The sequence below is a fragment of the Aspergillus fischeri genome, genomic scaffold (genome assembly GCF_000149645.3).
Source record: "Aspergillus fischeri NRRL 181 1099437636264 genomic scaffold, whole genome shotgun sequence".
Classification (NCBI taxonomy): Eukaryota; Fungi; Ascomycota; class Eurotiomycetes; order Eurotiales; family Aspergillaceae; genus Aspergillus; species Aspergillus fischeri.
In genome coordinates this window covers 3,559,316-3,579,224 of record NW_001509762.1, presented here as the reverse complement: position 1 = coordinate 3,579,224, position 19,909 = coordinate 3,559,316, and the positions used below count along the sequence as shown (strand labels likewise).

The 19,909-nt window shown below is 51.3% G+C and overlaps 8 protein-coding genes across 8 annotated transcripts; 4 read left to right on the top strand and 4 right to left on the bottom strand.

Moving 5' to 3' along the window:
• Window positions 1-310: 310 nt before the first annotated feature.
• Window positions 311-5,226, bottom strand: NFIA_084260 (E3 ubiquitin-protein ligase SSM4; the record flags this gene model as incomplete). Its single annotated transcript, XM_001260370.1, has 2 exons — window positions 311-1,872; window positions 1,929-5,226. The coding sequence occupies 2 exons, from the start codon at window positions 5,224-5,226 to the stop codon at window positions 311-313; spliced, it is 4,860 nt and encodes a 1,619-aa protein (XP_001260371.1).
• Window positions 5,227-6,157: 931 nt separating this feature from the next.
• On the top strand, window positions 6,158-9,546 carry NFIA_084250 (uncharacterized protein; the record flags this gene model as incomplete). The annotated part of the gene is made up of 3 exons (XM_001260369.1): window positions 6,158-6,270; window positions 6,334-7,050; window positions 7,107-9,546. The coding sequence occupies 3 exons, from the start codon at window positions 6,158-6,160 to the stop codon at window positions 9,544-9,546; spliced, it is 3,270 nt and encodes a 1,089-aa protein (XP_001260370.1).
• Window positions 9,547-10,048: 502 nt separating this feature from the next.
• NFIA_084240 (SND2/TMEM208 family protein) lies at window positions 10,049-10,659 on the bottom strand (the record flags this gene model as incomplete). Its single annotated transcript, XM_001260368.1, has 2 exons — window positions 10,049-10,549; window positions 10,651-10,659. The coding sequence occupies 2 exons, from the start codon at window positions 10,657-10,659 to the stop codon at window positions 10,049-10,051; spliced, it is 510 nt and encodes a 169-aa protein (XP_001260369.1).
• A 993-nt stretch (window positions 10,660-11,652) lies between these two features.
• On the top strand, window positions 11,653-14,212 carry NFIA_084230 (anaphase promoting complex subunit bimA; the record flags this gene model as incomplete). Its single annotated transcript, XM_001260367.1, has 4 exons — window positions 11,653-11,827; window positions 12,000-12,173; window positions 12,235-14,081; window positions 14,141-14,212. 4 exons carry the CDS (start codon window positions 11,653-11,655, stop codon window positions 14,210-14,212), a joined length of 2,268 nt encoding a protein of 755 aa, XP_001260368.1.
• Window positions 14,213-15,095: 883 nt separating this feature from the next.
• On the top strand, window positions 15,096-16,029 carry NFIA_084220 (1-acylglycerol-3-phosphate O-acyltransferase SLC1; the record flags this gene model as incomplete). The annotated part of the gene is made up of 2 exons (XM_001260366.1): window positions 15,096-15,807; window positions 15,863-16,029. 2 exons carry the CDS (start codon window positions 15,096-15,098, stop codon window positions 16,027-16,029), a joined length of 879 nt encoding a protein of 292 aa, XP_001260367.1.
• A 459-nt stretch (window positions 16,030-16,488) lies between these two features.
• Window positions 16,489-17,562, bottom strand: NFIA_084210 (4'-phosphopantetheinyl transferase family protein; the record flags this gene model as incomplete). The annotated part of the gene is made up of 1 exon (XM_001260365.1): window positions 16,489-17,562. One exon carries the CDS (start codon window positions 17,560-17,562, stop codon window positions 16,489-16,491), a length of 1,074 nt encoding a protein of 357 aa, XP_001260366.1.
• Window positions 17,563-17,966: 404 nt separating this feature from the next.
• On the top strand, window positions 17,967-18,833 carry NFIA_084200 (pyridoxal 5'-phosphate synthase subunit PdxT; the record flags this gene model as incomplete). The annotated part of the gene is made up of 2 exons (XM_001260364.1): window positions 17,967-18,205; window positions 18,269-18,833. 2 exons carry the CDS (start codon window positions 17,967-17,969, stop codon window positions 18,831-18,833), a joined length of 804 nt encoding a protein of 267 aa, XP_001260365.1.
• Window positions 18,834-19,002: 169 nt separating this feature from the next.
• On the bottom strand, window positions 19,003-19,773 carry NFIA_084190 (nuclear cap-binding protein subunit CBC2; the record flags this gene model as incomplete). Its single annotated transcript, XM_001260363.1, has 4 exons — window positions 19,003-19,135; window positions 19,198-19,389; window positions 19,448-19,492; window positions 19,553-19,773. The coding sequence occupies 4 exons, from the start codon at window positions 19,771-19,773 to the stop codon at window positions 19,003-19,005; spliced, it is 591 nt and encodes a 196-aa protein (XP_001260364.1).
• Window positions 19,774-19,909: the final 136 nt, after the last annotated feature.

Genomic DNA, 19,909 nt, shown 5'->3' with positions numbered 1-19,909 from the left:
CATCCACAGAGTAGACCTGTTACACAATACTTGGTGGTGGAAGCCATGGAACCCCATCGGTGTACATCTTGAGATTCGCATGTTGTACAAACTTAGCATGTGAGCTGCGTGAGCTGCCTAGTACGGGAGCGTCGGAAAAAGTGTGTTGACTTGGCAGAGGATGGGACCAGGCAACCGTCTTCTCTTGTCAATGATAACGTGATTAATTAGAAAATAAAAGAAACAACCTTCTATCGATACATGGAGATGTGAAATATACACAGGAGAAAATAAAGGAAACAGTGAATAAAAAAGGTCTAATGGTGCCGGGTTACCCGGTAATCACTCGTCGAGAAACACCAACATCCCTTGCACGTTTCTCCCTGAAATTGTGCAGGCGTTCCCCAATCAGGTAGATATCATCACGGATGTTGACTCTCCAGGTATCAATCTGTCGACGGATCATATAGACAAGCCATGTGACAAAGCTAAGAAGCAAAGTGGCAGGGAACGCATAGCGATAGACCTTTGCCTGGATGTCTGGGGTGTCACGGAAGACAGTCGAGTTCAGTGCGAACCCGAAAGAAAGTGGGAGAGCCACCGCAAGTGTCGCCAAAATCGTGACAGGAAGCACTATTGCTCGGGTGGCAAGACGGACATTCGGTTTCAGCCAGCCGTCCCGGAATACACCGTTGAGGGCCGCTGCAGGTCGCGAAGTAGAATGCCATAGAGCAAACTTGATAGCCATTTGCACATACAGCACCCCAAGCGTCCAGTCTTGCACAAAGTGAATGACGTGCGCCCGCGTTCCACCCAGGTACGTATGCACAGGAACAATCACGTAAAGCTCCATGACTAGAGCGAACAAGGACGGCAGTAGAACCGAGAATGCGAGCACTACGTAAGCTAGTCGCAGACCGCTTAGTGCGACATTTCCGAATCCGAGCAAAGCCTGTTGTGGCGAACGAAGGTAAGGGCGAAGACGATCCTGGATCGTAGCCAAGAAGGTCCGGCAATAGAACATGAGATAGGCAACACTTCCAAAAATGCAGATGCCCAAAGAGAACGCGTATATATCATTCAGCGGCCGATCGGGGAAGCATGCCAACATGATCTTTCGGCCAATAACTAGGGGAATAATTGTGGTGCCTACCCCGGTAGCAGCGGCAAAGACCCAGATCAGGAAGATGAACGCCGCAATTCTGGTCCTGAAGGAGGGTGGGATGTAGACCTTAGTGAACATGTCGTTGGTACGACCATGTAGACCCTCGTCCGGATCTGGAGCGCCATCAGCCCGCTCGTTGTTGTCGGTGACCTCCAAGAACACTGGGTTGCCCTTTGGGATACGCACTTGGTCGGAAGCTGGAGCCCGTACAAATCTGCCGTCCCGGACGAAGTAAGCACCAAGCTGCTTTTCGTCGGCGCTGCGACGCTCAGATTCACCGACGATGGGGTGTTCAGTATCGCCTTTCTTTCCCGAAAGAAGATCAAACCAAGTACGTCTCACATGATAACCTTCTTCATCGGTGTGCCTTTCACCAAAGAAAAAGCTGCTGAGTCGTAAGAACCGCGCGCATTTATGGAACCACCAGTTGTAAAGCTTATGTAAGCCGTCAGAGGGCTTGATAGACCGTATGGCAAGGGGCATAGCGAAGTTGTAGAATAACAAATCAGCGGGGAATTCGAGCACAGGGATTGTGGCAGACCACCGAACAGGCAGCACCCCATCAAAGGCATAGTATAGGCCCCAGACAACGCCACCGAGGCAAACGATGACCAGAGCCCCGTATACGAGAGCACTGAAGGCTATCTTGCGCAGTTGAGTGGTGATGTTGCGTTCAAGTACATCTCGCACGGGATGGAAAGTCGGGTCATCGGGGTCGCGGATGAAGTCTGTCAGTCATAGTTAGCGAACGAATGTTCGAACAGGCTTAGTTTAGAGCACTTACAGAGAACACCACTCCTCATGATTTTTCGACACATCGAAACAAATAGAGCAAAATGGAACATATAACAAGTGCCTATGAACCAGTGCACAAAGAGTGATGTAAGTGGGGAGGAGGAGGTAAACTCAAGCCGGGAGGCTATCGTAGCGTTCTCAAAGAGAGGTAGCAAGGCGAGGTCGAGCAGGGTACCACAGTACAGTGGAAAGACAATCATTTCAATCCCGATTATCAAAATGACTTTCATCACTCCACCAGCTTGGTGAAGTATGTCCGCGACGAGGCCCTCGACCCTCTGTCCACGACTTGTCCCTGTGAACAGGCTAGTAATACGAAGGTAGAGGAGTCCTAAAATCGACGCAAGCACATAACCCATGATAATGGCAATAATACGGTCTTTAGTATCCCAAACCGCCAATTCGGGATCAAGGCCCAAACCGGTGGAAGTCGCCCCTGTCACAGTGGCATCGAACCACTTCGCGCCTTTCCCTGGGAAGAAAGGGCGTTCAGCAAAGCTGTACACCTGCTGTCGAGCCTGGGCCAAAAGGCTGCTCAAGTCGATGCTTTGACGATCAAAGGATAAAGCGCCTAGGAGTCCATTTGTAGTGATTTGGAGGGGCAGATCGTGCACTATGAATTTGACGAAAGTCACAATGGACTGACAAAGACCAGAGATGCGCGCTTGATGGATCCTGAGCGCCTGATGAGACAGAACAGAGAACACTGGAACGTCGGATTCGTGGAAGACAAAGAACGCGCTGACCACGTTCTTCAACCGGTGACTGCTTGCATCGATAAGCGACAATGATGCGCTCGTGATGGACTTCGTTTGGGGAATCCAATCGCCTAGCGGTATGAAGGCGCTCAAGGGGCCAAGCAGCACTTTGCAAACAAGGCTGACCGCATACATGAGATAGCCAAGACTGCCAATAAGAGTGTCAAGTGTGACATCTGCGATAACCGATACTGCAGTCACAGGTACACCGAAGATGAGTTGAATGGGGTTTGCGAGGAGGACGAGTGCGATCTTTCCCCACAAATAGGGAAGCCAGACCCCAATAGCCACTGTAAATGAAATTAAAAGAGCGCTGAAGACTCCGTTCTGAAGCAAGCCAAATATGGGGCCTTGCATGCCGATAAGTTCGAGAATTCCTTCTAGATCGTCACCTTCTTCAACAGCATCCAGGTCGTTGGGATCAATTCCTGCATCCGCACCAATGCCCTGATTTTGCTGCACATCATTGACAGGACGTCTATTGTTACGGATTGGTACAAATGGTGCTTCTGCCGCAAGATCTTCCACCACTGCCTCGTCATCTCGTGGCGGGCCCTCCTGATCCTGCTCACGTGGTATCAGATCAGCCCAAAACCATTCAAAAGCTTTGGCAGCGAAGCTCCTAGGAGGAGCGGCGGCAGGAAGGTCAACTTGAGCGTCAGGAGGTGCCGTTTCATCATTTGTATGACCCACGGTCGGCAAGTCTTGTGGGCTCACAGGCGGTGGGTTGCTAGAGACTTCATCACCGTTGTTTGTGTCGTTCAACTGTCCCTCACCATTACTTCCTGTATTAATTTCTGACTCGGGCTCCAATTCAGGGAAGCCAAAGGTGAATTCATGGTGATGTGTATTCGAGTCCGTCTCAAAAGCTGAATTGGGCATGTCGGTGGCGTCCCAGGCCCGATACGTGGGCGCTGAGTCTGAGATTTCAGTGGACCCAGACGGAGCTGGATGAGAAGACTCTACGGAAGAAGCCCGGCTTCGAAATCCTGGGGTCCCGAGGTCATCCCATTGCGTGCTGGAGCTGAAGCGAGCTTCGGAGAATCGAGGGGTGTCATTTTGTTGAAGCCTTGTCATGGCTGTGACAACCCAACCAAGCTCCTCTTCCCGACCATCTTCTCTAATGATTCTTAGAATCTGCTCAGGGTCACCATTGCCGCGGGACCAGAGGTCTCTGAAAGTCTCAACGCCAGCCCAACCTCCCTGGTTACCTCGAGTAGGCGATCTTCTCGCAAAATGGCCGGCATTCGCTCCATTGTCGCTATCACTACCATTTTCTGAAAAAGTTGCGGGACCAGCCCTTTCCACAGGCTCGGCCGCTGGCAAATCAGCGCTTTCGCCGCTTTGAAGAGAAGGCCTGCGAGTTGGCCGGAGAAAATGAATATCGTGTAGACCAACGTCATCATGGTCGGTGCCGTGCTCTGCCATATGCTCTCCCTCGTCCCCTAACACATCTGCACGGTGCACATGAGCCCGGGGCTCAGGCATTGGACGGTCGTCATTCCTATTTGGACGGTTATTCGCTATCATCTGCACTGCTGCTTCGCGTTCACCATCAGCAATATTGGCCATTGGCTGCTGTTGAACAACCCATTCTCGGATCAAAAAGACGAGTATAAACGAAACAACGACGAGCAGCGTGATAAGCTGCCCCTCCAGCGTGTCGATGATAATATTATTGATGGTGGGCGATGGGGTCAAGGAGTTGAGCAACTTCACGTCCGAAAGCCACGAGGGGTGGCGGTGCTTATACAGTCCGGTAGTCACATTCAACGGCCGCGAGTTCGACGGGCCACTTCCCGATGGTATGGCTGAAAAGAATAGTGCGGACATCACCTTCTTAGCGACTGTAAGCAGAAGCGGGTCACCAGAGGGGAAAGTGAACATGGATGACATTGGGGAGTAAAATGATGATGATGAATTCGTCGCATTTGACAAGGCAGCACTCGGAGTCTGCAAGATTGAGGTAGCCACTCCGGCCGCAAGGGAAGTAGTTTCGTTCCCAGCAGATTGCCGAGCTTGAAGCTGTTGGGAGGCGTCACCGCCGGACCAGTGGCCATCTGCAAGCCAGAACAGTGCTCTCCAAATTGCCCTCATAGACCATGGAAGCCACCCGAGCCAGACAAACGCAACCAGGATGAACCGTAGCCATGTAACAACAGTGCGGAAGCTATGGATAAATAGCTGTTTCAAGAACAAAGGCGCGGGGAGGTTTCGAGGCATGTTCGGGTCGTATAGCTTCGTAAATCGGAAAGGCGTCTTGCAAAGCTCGCAGTGCTTCTTCTGAGAATGCGACAGCCATTCTACCAGGCAAGGCTGATGAACAAACTTGATGCTGCCGCTACATTTGCAAGGGTAGAACAGCGGCTCCTCCAGTGTTCCTTCACCGCGACAAATGCGACACGTATCTGGTTCCTCAAAATCTCTTTCCTTTCCCTTGTTGTTCATCGCAAAAGCAGAATCGTTCATCAGGTCTGGGAAAGTTGTGTGGCCCGCATACTGGCGGGGTTGCTCCTGCGGGAAATCCATGCTTTGAATAGTGTTGTTTCCGGCGTCTATCCGACGATTCTTAGGAGGGGTTGCAATTTGTCATGATAAGAGGGATTAACGGTGAACTTGCGATTCTAGTGAATGACCGTTGAGCTCAGAGATCGACAATGTATGGAGTACCTTGTCCCAAGTCAAAGAAAGAAGGAACATGAAGCAGTCACCTTGAAATATGAGCCAGGTCCTTGCAGGAGTCAAGGTTGCAAGTAAGACGCGCTTGGGGCTTACACACTAAGCGATATTCTGCATCTATTTTCCACTATGACAGGCAGTGGCAAGTGTTCCAAGCAGGCAGACGATTATGGTCATGGATATCAAATATCCAAAGCGATCTCTGAGATACTCAGCGGAGGGAGTGCTCAAAGTCATGTGATATTACTGTATCTTACCAAAAGTCATGCAGATATTCCTGTATTGTAAGCCATAAGAGTGTAAAGCACGGTAATACGATCAGCGACGCCACTGATGTCTGAGCGATGACCTCACCGATGGAGCAAGGAAAACAGTTATTGATAACCTGCTGCAGGTTGATGCCATTTCTGTGATCACTCAAATTCTAAACTTTCCTTCCAACCCCTTATAGCTCTCGCTGAGTCTAACCTCAAAGATTGCTGGGTCGAATGCGCAAGACAACTGTTGATTCTCTGGTCTCCGCCAAGATCTGGAACATATCGTCGCGCGTCTCCATTTCCGCCGTAAATTGACAGGCGTTCAAACGATAGTCAACTACCGTCTGAACGAGAAACAGCTTGACCCTCGACTAGACCTCGGGATGCCTTCTCGGTGATCTATAGAGATACGCCAAAGATTCGCCTACAACAGGCTAATTCGAACACGCGATACCTCGTCATTTAGCTTTTAGCAGCGGAAAATCAGTGTCTCACGCGCATCCGACCTGCGCATTGACTTCACAATGGCGACCGTGGAGAATGGACACGCCTCGGACGGCATTGTCAAGTCGGTGGAGCTTCGCTCCCGACCGAGAAAGACGAATCCTTTCAGATGGACATTTGGTCTGGTAGTGCGGTATGCTCGCCTTTGTGATGTTCGATGATGGTATGACTCGGGCTAACAGGAAATAATTTGCAGACTTTGTATATGGTACGTTCTGCTCGCACCGATTTTTAGATGTCCTTCGCATCTTTCGGAATTGAATGAATCGTCACCGCGAGTATGCAAACCATACCTGGCTGTGCGATCCCACATTGAGCCTTATGTTTTGCCATACTATGATAGATACGGTGCACCTTATGTTGAAATTGCTCGTCCATATGTACAAGTCGTGAACGAGCATGTCTACACCCCGGCAGCGACAGTAGCGAGACGGGGATATGATCAATATGGTGCTCCTGCTCTGGACCGGGCTCGAGCCTATGGCCAGCAGCAGTGGGAGGCCCAGGTTATCCCTCGTCTGCAGAATGTGAAAGAAAGGGCAACAGGATTGTACCACTCCACAGTCGATCCATATGTGCAGCATGCAAAGGATATCGTTTTTCCTTACTACAACAAAGTTAACGGCGCCGTCATAACCGTGTGGGATGGTTACGTTTTCCCCGTCTTTGCTCGATCGAGGCCATTTATTGGGAAGACATATGCGTCTGGCCAGAATGTACTGGCGACTACCGTGCTGCCATACGCGCAAAGCACTTGGTCATCCGTGATCTATTTTGCGAATAGTGCTCTATGGCCGAAACTCACTGGTTTATACTCGGAAAATGTTGAGCCTCAATTAGTCAAGATTGGACAGCGACTAGCCAGCTATCGGGAAGGAAGACGACTGCGAAAAGTCATGGATGAGGCTGATAGGTAAGCTTCACACTTCAAAGATTTCTAGAGTATAGGTACTAACGAAAGATCCTCAGTTCTATGGATCAGCAGACGCAATCTGCCGTCACATCGGCTGAGAAGAGCCCGGACTTTGAATCAGCCATGACAACCACTGCAACTGTGGCCCCTGTGACCCACACCACACTGTCACCTGCCGAGCAGACCGCGCAAGCTCGCGAAAAGATTGCTTCAGACCTTCAAACATGGCAGACAAAGTTCGCCACTGCCGTGGAAAAGGGTTCTGAAGATCTCGAAGAACGCGTGGAAGAGATAGTGGAAAGCTACATTAGAAGCGGTGTAAACAGTCATGGCGAGAGTCTTATAACAGCTCTAGAAACTGTCGTGCAGGATGAGATCTCGTCTGTCAAGCTCCGTATTAACGAATTGGCCGAATCACTCCCAAGCGAGGAGGCGCCCGAGCAGGAGGGAAAGGTCCAGGATGAGCTTTTGAAGGAGATCAGACGGGCTGCCATTTCTGTCAGAGATCGCGCACATGCAGTTCGGGAATGGCGGAACTCATTCGACCAAGAGTTAATCAGGCGTACTTCAGCAGCAGTCAACTCTACGCTCGATGTTCTGGATAGTGTGCGAGACCTGGGTCTCCAGGAAATTGGTATGCGATGGGCATGGATGGAAGGCGTCACATACAAGGATTGGGCGAAGTACCATGCCCTCAAAGCCCAATTCGAAGACTGGAAACATGACATTTTCAATGTCGGAATGCAGCATGTGAAAGTCGAGGAAGCTAAGGCATTGGCCAATGATATTCTAGGCCGTGGCATGGAGGTCGCAGAAGACGCTGCAAAGGAGCTGGCCAGGCTCAAAGACGTTGGCAGATGGAAGATCGCGGCTCGCGAAGCAAGTGATGATTTTGAAACAAGAACTGGGGACCCTCCTCCACTACCAAAGCGCAGCAAGACTGACGAGGAGTCGAAAAGTGCCCAGGCTGACAATGCTGATACTGAAAACCATCAATCCATCGAGAGCTCTGAGCAAGCTACATCTGGCACAGTCCCGGATCCTGAAGGCACAGCAGCTCACGGCAAAGGAGATTCTGAAAATGATCTAGGTCTTGATGATGATATCCCATTGACCCAGGACGAATCACCTGTATCACACGATGATAGTCTGCCAAAACACTCCAGAGCCAGTGATGTATCATCTGCAGGAGACGGAGTCAGCCCCGCATCGGTGCCAGAAGCAGACGCAAGCGAAAGCGTTGAGCCGGTCAAGATGGCCTGGGGTGTTGCTGCGGCTGAGTCTGTGCCGAAACAAGATGCCTCCGAGCATCATGGCTTTCCCGAGCAATTGCAGGAGCTTGTCAGCCAGGCCGATGACCAGTTCGCGCAAGTAACAAGTGCCGCCGGCCAAGCTTGGTCTGATGGCAGCGTCGCGTCCTTGGCTCACCAGGCCGCTTCTAGCATCACCTCAGTAGCAGCAGAGGTTACGCCACTTGCATATATCTCGTCTGTGGCTTCCTCGAAGCTGAGCGAAGGCCTTAGCCTCGCCTCGGCCCAACTTGACAGAGTCCGAGCGACGGCAACTCCAACAACAGCTGTCGAGCAGAACCGTATCCTCCTTGACGCACAACGACGTTACTACGAGGCTGTTGGTATGGCACATGACCATTACTCTGCATTCGTGTCCTCTGCCTCTCGAGCGGTGTATGGTACCCCTACTCCGACAGGACACCTTGAACAAATGGCTAGTAAAGCATCCGAGAACTGGGAGAGTCTTGTTTCCACGGCTAGCGAACACTTTTATGGCTCTCGATCGCACTACACGCCCCCGGCACTGAGTGATTTGGTTCCTCAATACGAGGCCATCGAACAATTAGTATCTGAGCTAATAGTTGGCAAAGAACCTTCTTTTACGGAGAAAGCCCTAAGCAGATTGCACGCCATCTACGAGACCCCATACCCAGCCTCCGCGCTTTCAGCGGCTTCGAGTTACGTCATTGGCGACCATACCGCTACCACTGCTGCTCCATTTGGCTCGATCACGAACGTTCCATCGGTTGAGAACATTCTGCAAAATGCCAACGAACAGTTCCAGTCTGCGGTCAATGCCGTGAGTGTTCAGTTGTATGGTACCCCCAAGGGTCCCTTCGAAAAGGCCACATCTTCAGCTAGCAGCGCTATGTCAGCGGCCTCCGCCCACATCAGCGAAGCCGTTTACGGAACTGAACCAGGATACTTGGAAGCCGCTCAGGAAGCCCTTGAGCATGCATACGCATCTGCCGAATCCGCCATTAGAAACGCAGTCCTTCAGTCAGCGAGTCCAACCGAAGCTGAACAAGGAGCTTTTGCCAGCGCCACAAGCAAGCTGGCGGAGGCTGTAGAAGGAGCACAGGGCCAGCTTGCAAACCTGGCTTCTAGTGCCAGCAGCCTCGCCTCGGCTGCGGTAGAGACAGCCACATCAAAAGTGGTGGTCCTCACTAGCGGCGATGATACGCCTGTTAAGGACGAGTTATAGTCCAGAAAACTGTGGAGGTAAAAATCTTGCTGCCCTTGTACGGAGTACAGTGGCCAATATGTGTTCTCATGTTTCCCACGACTTATTCCCCATTGATGTTTTCTTCATTCCCACCAATCATATATTGCTTTCCAGATGGATCATGCCGATTTTGACTTTCTGAAGCACTATTCCCCATATAGTTTTCACTGATTGTCGCACGCCATCTGTTCCTCTAGATTTTCAAAACATGTACACAACTTCTCAGGCTGTTTTTCCTCTTTCTCGTTCCGCTACCTGATTTCTATGTCAAAGTGAGGTTTTCACACTAAAATGTACGTGACTTTTTGGCAATGCAACAGGATATTTTCCTTTCTGACTCCATGTTTCTCCATATCTCCAATCTCCAAAAGCTCGTGAGCAATTCTATTGATATCGTCTTCCTGTTGAAAGATGTTGTCTCAATCAGGACCTAACGATCCATGGCTTAATGTATAATAATACAGTCGGCATGGAGCCGCAATCACCGGTACTGCATGCGTTGTCCTCCACGCTTCTCCATCTTCTTCTGTCTCTTACTTTCTGCGACGGGTGTGTCCGCTCCACCCATTCCGGCCAACCCGCTCTTCATCCCGGTGAAGGTGGTATAGGCCAACCAAACAGAATATACGGGAATGACGATCCACAGCCACCAGGCGCGATCTCCAAATAGACAAACCGCCCCCATACAGCCCCAGGTCCAGTAGAGGATATCCCACATGTACTCCGTCAGACCGGAAGCTCCGAGGTCCTCTCCGGGAGACCGTAGGGAACCGTCGGCAGGGTTGTAGCTTGGACGGCCCAGTCGTTCAAGATAGAATTCGATGGCGAGTGTTGGACATGCAAGGAAGAAGTACGGCTTTAACGAGCGTGGACGGTTGAAGGTCCAGTGCAGGAGCAAGAAGATGGAATGCAGACAGAGGGTGATTATGTGCGTGCGCAAGAGGAGGGAGGCATTGCGGGCGGCAAGGGTCTTGGCTGCTTTCTATAACAGGTCAGTATGTCGCTTATGTCTTCTCTCCTTTTGATCTTTCATTCTGTGAAGATCGAGGATTGAAAATGCGGATGGTAGAGGAAGTGATGTACCTGCGCCATAGTGACGGAATGTTCAGTAATGTCAGAAGAGTAGAGGCAACCGTCGCAGGGCGATGTATGTAGGTGTAGATGGATGGTCTCTTCGCCAAGTTCATACAGATTATATTTCAAGTATAATGGCACAAGGCATTATTATTCTAAACACATGTTCCACTCTTCTTGATGTTATCTCGTGCGCACTGGAGTAAAGTAGAAGCGGCATGGTCGGTTGCCCTCCACGACAAGACAAGCGCCCGCGCCTCCGTCAGCACCAGCCACTTTTCCTAATCTGTTATACTCGGCCGCCCCAAAACATCCGCATGCTCCAAAAAAGGCACGACCTGGACCTGGATCTGGCCTGACACGATCGATCGACTTGACAGTTCTCCTCCCCCGCCCCTCTTGTTTCGGGAAGCCGTTAGCTGCGCGCCTTTCGCTTGTCATACTCAACTCTGGACCCTTTTTCATCTCCCGATATGCCTTTTTGATTTCCCTTGGAGGCTCTTGCTTTGCCTGGAGGGCGTCACGAGTCGTCCTGGACGTCATCCATTCACTTTGGCTTCGACACGGCCTCACCTCAGGGTCGACATCTGGGATTCACAACGTGAAGGTGGACAGGCCGTTGAAAGGATTTTGTAACACTGCAAATCGCTTACTCCAAAACGTGGCTCTTTGTGTCGTATCCTTTGTTGTGTTGGACGTGGACTACTAGTCTCCGCCGTAAAGGGAACTTTGCATCGTCGTTTCCTCACCTCTGTTTGTCGACACGTCCGGGACTTAATCATCAGAAAAGAACGGCCTGCGATCACGGCCGACCTCATGCTCGCCTATCGCTCGAGAACATCCCCTCACCGACTCTGACCCGCGTACTCAGTACCCTGGCCTCACGACACCAACACTTCTCCCCTAGTTTCGCATACCTAGAACACGCAAACATGTCGCCATCAATATCCTACATTTCAGGCCAGCTTAGGCAGCTAATATACTATCATCTCGATAACAATTTGTGCCGTAATGCGCTGTTCCTCGCCGGTCGTTTACATGCTTACGAGCCCCGAACGGCGGAAGCGTCATATCTACTCGCTCTCTGTCACCTTCAGAACGGTCAAGTCAAAGCCGCATACGATTACAGCAGGAATTTTGGATCGAGAGGCACCCACCTCGGCTGCTCCTATGTCTTCGCGCAAGCGTGCTTGGACCTAGGAAAGTATCTGGAAGGTATCACAGCGTTGGAGCGAAGTAAAGGCCTTTGGGCTTCCAAGAATCACTGGAGTAAGCATTCCTTGCGGTGAAACTTGCAGTCGACCTGCATTTATCTCGTTGCTTTTCTGTTACTGACATATTTGCACCTTTTGCTCTAGATAAGCACAGTGAGACGCGAAGACAACACCTGCCGGATGCAGCTGCAGTATTCTGCCTGCTAGGTAAACTATGGCATGCGCATAAGGACATCAACAAAGCTGTGGAATGCTATGTTGAATCTCTGAAGCTGAATCCCTTCATGTGGGATGCGTTCCAAGGGTTGTGCGATACCGGTAAGCTTTGGAGAATAAGCTTAATACATCTAGCCATGGCTAATTGTATTCTACCGCCAAGGCGTCAATGTCCGCGTGTCGAACATCTACAAGATGAATTCTGAATTGCTGGCCGTATTGTCTTCATCGCCACAGGACGACGCTGAGCCAATATCCGATAAGTCTGCACAAACGAACGGGCCACTGCAAGCGCAGGCGAATGTCAATCCAAGTTCCGATCCTTTTGCCTCGACTACTTCTCGCAGTGATTCAGGTACCAGCCATGGGAGCTCTGCCTTGTGGGAAAAACTAAATGGAAGCACAGTAAGCGTGGCGTCATCGGGAGTGCCAGCATCAATCGTGCATGAAGGGGCCGAAACGCCGAGTGGTCAAAGCAGCGGATCTGATGAGTTCCGGTTAGCCAACGGAAAGAACGGCGTGGATGCTCCTTGGGACCCTCCTTTAGCTCCTGCAAGGAAAAACAGAACGATCCAGGCAATAAGCGGCGAGTATCCAATGGACCCCCCGCCCAAGATGAAACCCACGGGGATCCGACCAAGGACAAGAACCAGGACTGATCCAGAGGACCAAATTTCAACCCAGACAGACCGGGAGGCTACAATTGCGCCCAGGGTCGGGGACCGCAAGCGAACTGTTTCTGGTCAGGTAGCGCACCCCCCCACGTCACAACCCACGGAACCAGGAGCACCCCAGCGGCGGAGTGTGCGACTCTTCAACCAGATCAAACCCACGACCAGCAAATTGTCGGCATCCGCATTGGGAGTCAAGGATGCTAGAGAGGTCAAGAAGGCGAAGGCCACAGGCACGAAGGGCCGTACTACAACCACCACCATGGGACGAGTAGTGAGTGGCAGTCGAAAACATGGCAGCGAACATCATGATGCAGATGGTAAAGACGGTCGGTCGGTACCGTCTGCCCACACTCACGCCATCTCCAAAGGCACTGCACATGAAAGATCAAAAGAAATCGAGGCGTTGACCTGGTTGCTGGAGCTATTCTCGAAACTTGCTTCTGGATTCTTTGCGTTGTGTCGCTACCGATGCTCGGAGTCAATCCAGATCTTCAATTCGCTCTCTCATGGCCAACGGGAAACGCCGTGGGTTCTCGCTCAGATTGGACGAGCGTATTATGAGCAGGCTATGTATTCCGAGGCAGAAAAGTACTTCTACCGTGTGAAGACCATGGCACCCTCGCGCTTAGAAGACATGGAGATCTACTCGACTGTCCTTTGGCATCTGAAGAACGATGTTGAGTTAGCCTATTTGGCGCATGAGTTGATGGAAACAGACCGCCTGTCGCCACAGGCGTGGTGCGCCATCGGTAATTCGTTCTCCCACCAGCGGGACCATGACCAGGCCTTGAAGTGCTTTAAGCGGGCAACACAGCTGGATCCCCAGTTTGCCTACGGGTTTACTCTTCAAGGGCACGAGTATGTTGCCAACGAAGAATACGACAAGGCGCTGGATGCATACCGTCACGGTATCAGCGCTGATAGTCGGCATTACAATGCTTGGTACGGATTGGGCACGGTCTATGACAAAATGGGCAAACTGGACTTTGCCGAACAACACTTCCGGAATGCGGCAAGCATCAACCCGACCAACGCAGTTTTGATCTGCTGTATTGGTCTGGTACTGGAAAAAATGAACAATCCTAAAGCGGCTCTCGTGCAATATGGTCGCGCTTGTTCCTTGGCACCTCATTCCGTACTCGCGCGATTCCGCAAGGCCCGCGCATTGATGAAGCTCCAGGAGCTCAAGTTAGCTCTGTCTGAGTTGAAGATTCTCAAAGACATGGCTCCAGATGAAGCCAACGTGCATTATCTGTTGGGTAAGCTCTACAAAATGCTTCACGACAAAGCCAATGCCATTAAGCACTTCACGACTGCTTTGAACTTGGATCCTAAGGTATGCCCATCACTTCCGTTCTGTCATATTAACAGACAATGCTAACGGATTCGGTTCAGGCAGCACAATACATCAAGGATGCCATGGAATCTCTCGACGATGACGAAGAGGATGATGAGGACATGAGTTGATTTGCTGTCCACTTCCCACACATCGATCCAATTCTGGATCTTACTTGCTCCCCCCTTCTTCAGCAGGAGCCTGCTATTCGGGGCTTGCATTCATGAGAGTCGGCGTTGAATTTGATTTTGGATTTTCGCAGCATTAGCATTATAAGGGCGTTTTGCAGGCCGGGTTGGTTAGAGGTGCATTTACCCTGCATCAGGTTCTTTCTCCAAAAGGGAGCCGAGGCTCGTGGATCTTGTTTCTTGTATATTAGCGTGGGTTGGCTTTGTCGGGCTGGTCATTGGCTGCATCTGAGAGACGAAGACGCCTGAACGACAGATCCATGGACATAGATGTCTGTCGAATAAGGCACTTGCATAATCTGCGATGTCATTCTTATGCCTATTCTTATCCTTACGGAAATCAATTCCATCATATTTGAGCCTGAACCATGGAATTCCTCAAGAATAACTAATACCGCTCTACTGCGTATGTTGTAGAAGTAATTGCAGAGCTTCAAGGCGGTGAGCGGCAGAATGATGTTGGTGCCCCGAAAATCAGGAAAAAAGTTCCAGAGGTGGACAGGCAGGATATCGTTGGTGATCTTCTTCTGGCACGAGCATTAACGACCCATTCTTCGCGCTTCCTTATTCCTAATCTCTATCCGGTTACCAGGCCTTAGAATCCCGAACCTGCCAACCTCTGTCACATCCTCGGGTCATGGCCATTGCCGCTTTCTAAGTCTCCTGCGCATCCTTGTTCCGACCACCACTCCTGACCTCATACCCGAAATCAGCTGCCACGGAGGGGTACGGCTCAGCAAGAGTGTGAATATTACGACTTAGTGACTCCGAGGCTACTTATACAGCTTATCGTAACTCTAAAGATTAGTGTGCCTTGTCTTTTGACATGTCGCTCCTGTCCTACATCGCCTCGGGCATCAGCTCGTTTGTCGTCGTGACGCTTTCCCTTTTCGCGCTCGGTCAAAAAGTCCCTCGCGCGGCCTTTTTCGCTCGGTGTCTGGCGGCCTATGGATCTCTCTTGCTTTGCGCATGCTATGGCGTAATCGCATCCATTCTTCTTCGCCTTGTAGGCTACGGCCGGGTCTCCCAATGGGCCACCGCGCGCAGTTTCAAATGGGTTATGCGGTATACAACCGGCGTACAGTTCGACATTATCCAGGGCGCCGAGCACCTCTCCACCCGGCCTGCGGTCTTCATCGGCAACCATCAGTCCGAGCTCGACGTGCTCATGCTAGGCTACATCTTCCCTCCCTACTGCAGCGTCACGGCGAAGAAGTCGTTGAAAAATATCCCCTTCTTGGGTTGGTTCATGGCGCTGTCGCGGACGGTTTTCATTGACCGGGCCAACCGCGAGACGGCGATGAAGGCGTTTGATGGTGCGGCGGAGGAGATGCGCAAGCACAGACAGAGCGTGTTCATATTTCCCGAGGGAACGAGGAGTTATTCTGAGAAGCCCGAGCTGCTGCCTTTCAAGAAGGGCGCGTTCCATCTGGCGGTCAAGGCGGGGGTGCCGATTGTCCCTATTGTCGCGGAGAACTACTCGCATATCCTGTCGCCGCGGAATATGCGGTTTAACCCTGGCGTGATCAAGATCAAAGGTGTGTGCATGTGAGGTTGTTTTTGCGCTGTATGAGACTAACTGGCCCCTCCTAGTCCTACCTCCCATCAGCACGGAGGGCTTGACCGCTGCGGATGTCGACCGGTTGACCAAGACCACTCAGGAGAGCATGCTCAAGGCTCTCCTCGAGCTCTCCGATCAGGATCGCGATGAGATCGACTCAGACGTCAAGAAGGCTACTTCCACCGCTGTCGAGATCTAATCGGTTGCACGACCGCCATGAGTTACGATCACGTCTGTTCCTGGCTTGATACTGCGGTGATAATCATGCCGGCGCGGCCTATCTATTCTTCGCCCTCTATATGACTGACGGCTGTATTGGTATTCGAAATGACAACGGGGCCAGATGAGCTCGTGTGGTCTAGAACTGCTGAGATATTTGGTGCCTGGGGATTGGTTGTGGATAGACCTGCAGGATAAGCTTTTGGATACGACTGACTACAGGAGATGCCGAGGACAACCGACCTACAAATCATTCACTTTCTGCTTTCCCATAAATTTTGCGGACTATTGTGTGGAGACAACCTGACAGAGTGTACATAGCGTTATCCTTCATAGTGTTATTTTGTATTGCTGGGTGTGGGTGAAGATGAATAGATATTTATTTACCCCTGCTTCGCTTCGTCCAGACACTTAAACGCTCAGATAGACTCTCCTAAGGCTATTTCTTTGTACACTGACAGACACCCGTCGCACAAGGTGCAATATCCCTGTCGATATCGATCTTCTCCATATGCATCCAGGGATCTACCGAGACAGCGACGCCCGCATCCCCGGGCAATGGCCGATTCTCGGCCCCCAATCCGGCCCCCCGCGCCGCCGTCGCAAATATATACCCCTTCTCAAACGCGACTACCTCAATCCGCACATCCTCCACTCTTTTCCCATACAACCAGGTCTTGATACCAGTGTACGGCTCGCCCCAATCCCCCGCCGAGCCCTGCCCCGGCGCAGGAGCAGGCTCAGGCACAATAACATCCGTAAACTCCAGCTCCCGCAGCCACGGCGCAAGAAGCGCCTCACCAGTCATCTTGATATACGCCTCCTTGAGAGCCCAGTACGTGTAGAACAAGCGGAGGCCGTACTCCACCGCTTCGCCGTCCTGTGCGTCAGCCGGGAATCTCCCGCCCAGGTTCTTGATTGTGTCCAGCTCGCGACTGGAGAAGACTTCCGCGAAGATGTCGACGTATTCGGCTAGTTGGTTGCGGGTTGATGGGGCGGAGCTTGTGCGTGCGCGGCGCTCGTTCACGCAGGTGATGTCTATGCCTACCTGTGGGACGGAGGGAGCTGGGACCGAGGATGGGCTGGGGTTGGCGAATACCGTAGTGGGGGTTGTGCTTGCGCCATGGGACGGTGGGATGATTGTGCCTGCGAGGGCTACGAGAGATGCTTGGTGGCTGACGTTGAATTCGATGCTGGGGATGGGCTCGTCGGTGGCCTCCGTTAGGGCGGGAGAGGGGATGAAGCATGGTCGGCGGTGAGGATCTGGTGTGCGACTGATGCTGATCTTGTTCCAGGGGATGCGGCAGGAGCGGTGGATGAAGAGGTATTTCAGCAGGTTTGAGGCGAGGGACATGTGTCTGTCCCTGAGGTGGTAGAACTTCTTGACTGTCTCTTGGTCCGATGGTTGGAGGGTCTCCAACAATGGGAGGGATGGATTTGTCGCTGTCAATTGGCGCGAGTCTATATACCACCGCGTAAGAGAGAGTTTCCTCTCGCTTTGTACAGAGCCCATCTTTCCGGACAGCTGCGAACTAAGCAGTAACGGTTCGCGAGCAAAGAGCTATATCTTCAAATGAGGGAGGAGTCAGGTCAGGACAGGAAGGGCCAGCTGCGTAGGCTTAATTGATCTCTCTGCTACGACAAAATAAGAAAATCAGAAAAACATGCAGTGTCATAAAATGTCATCGATTCATATCCGTCATCATCCAACATGATACTATTCAAAGCGTATGCTATGAGACATCGTGAATCCTTCTGTTGACACTAAAAGCAACAATCTTATCAGTAGGCGGGGTAGCACGTGCTGATAAATACCGGCCGAATGTTGACCCGCTCAGGTAATGGCTGTATACAGGACGAAGAGAGTGGCCAAGGTATGAGTCAAAAAGTTACTATTTTCTACAGTCAGGAATTACCATGGCCAGCATCACTGTCGGGGTTCTCGCTTTACAGGGCGCATTCTATGAGCACATCCAGCTGCTGAAAAAGGCAGTCTCGGAACAAAGCTTTACTGCTCAATGGGAGTTCATTGAAGTTCGGACACCGCAGGAGTTGGATCGGTGTGATGCGTTGATTCTCCCTGGAGGAGAGAGCACGACTATCTCTCTCGTTGCGGCCCGATCGAACCTCTTGGAGCCTTTGAGGGACTTTGTGAAGTATGTTCGCGCATTAAACCGCGAGGCTATCCTGTCAATGCGACTGACAATTTGTTTTCTTAGGGTCCATCGGAAACCGACATGGGGTACCTGTGCCGGGTTGATCCTGCTCGCCGAATCTGCTAATCGAACCAAGAAAGGCGGACAGGAGCTCATCGGAGGTCTCGACGTTCGCGTAAACAGAAATCACTTTGGCCGGCAAACGGAGAGTTTCGAGGCGCCCTTAGACTTGCCGTTCTTGGGTCCGACCGAGCAGTCCTTCCCAGCAGTTTTTATCCGGGCGCCCGTGGTGGAAAAGATCCTGCCTCATCAACAAGGTATCCAGGTGGACGAAACCCGAAGGGACGAGACGGTGGTGGCGCCTTCGAAACAGCCTCAGGATCAGGCGGCCAAGGCGGCGATGGCAGACGGAGTTGAAGTACTAGCAAGTCTCCCCGGCAGAGCAGCTAAACTAGCTGCCGCAGGAACACGTATCGACGCAGATAAAGAGACCGGTGATATTGTTGCAGTCAAACAGGGTAATGTGTTCGGAACAAGCTTTCACCCCGAGTTGACCGGTGATGCCAGAATACATTCCTGGTGGTTGCGCCAGGTGGAGGAATCGGTAAGGAAGAGGAATGGAATATAAAGAGTCATAGACTTGCAATTCTTGAACACGGGATTGTTGATTGTTGGGTATCTGGAAGAATTTTCGTTTCCTGGAACAGCCGGTGCAGTTCACTGGGATGATAGAGATGACCTTGTTGATGTACAAACGCCTTGTCTGCGCCAATAGACCACGGCAATTTATTTCCAAATTACTTACCTTTGCCGTACTCTTCTTCTTCCCGCCTGCGCTGGTCATCTGCGTATGCCCGACCATAACCACCGCGGCCCGGATCGTACTCTTCACGGTATTCGTCGCGCACCTGCCCACCAGATTTTCCTCGTCTTCGCTCAAAGTTAGACACTTCTATTCTTCTCTCTTCTGGTAAAGATGTGGCATCACTTACCCATACTGACGTCCTTCCTCAAAGCCGGGGTCAAGATCTGTACGGATAATTCTCTCGTCAAGCTTGGTGCCTCCGATATACTTTAAGCAATCCAAGGCGTCCTGATGGGTATAGTATTCCACGAAGCAGAAGCCACAGGGAGTTTTGTTGTATCGGTCCAGCCCCATTACAAGGCGCTTGATTTCACCGCACCTATATGCGCCTGTTAGTTCTGGGCCTCATGCCATGATAGGGCTGCGGGTCCGCTGACTTTGAGAAAAGCTCATGAATTTGCTCCTCTGTTGTGTAAAAGGAACTTTAGAGAGTCAGTACGAGCTGTAATTATGGCAATGTTTCGGTCTATAGGTCGACATACAGGTTTCCGACGTAGAGTGTTGTGGCATCCTTCAACTTGTCGACTGGGTCCTCTGCCCTCTCAGAGTCATCCTGGCTGTACTTGCGTTTCTTGTTCTGCCATCCAAAAGACCTTATTAGGAAATGATCAAAGCCAAAAGCAGTTTTCAAGCGCACCTTTGCCAGGTAATAGGCGCTAGGCCGATCCAGCCTATCGACTGTGTTGTGGACCAATGTACTCATTGTATTGTCGACGCGGTCGTATACTTCGGACAGAACAAGGCAATTATTTCAAGGAATATGAGATAATGCAGCTGGATATATGCGAGATAGAGCAATAATGGAGATGACGGGGAATGCAGTTTGAAGACGTAGGATA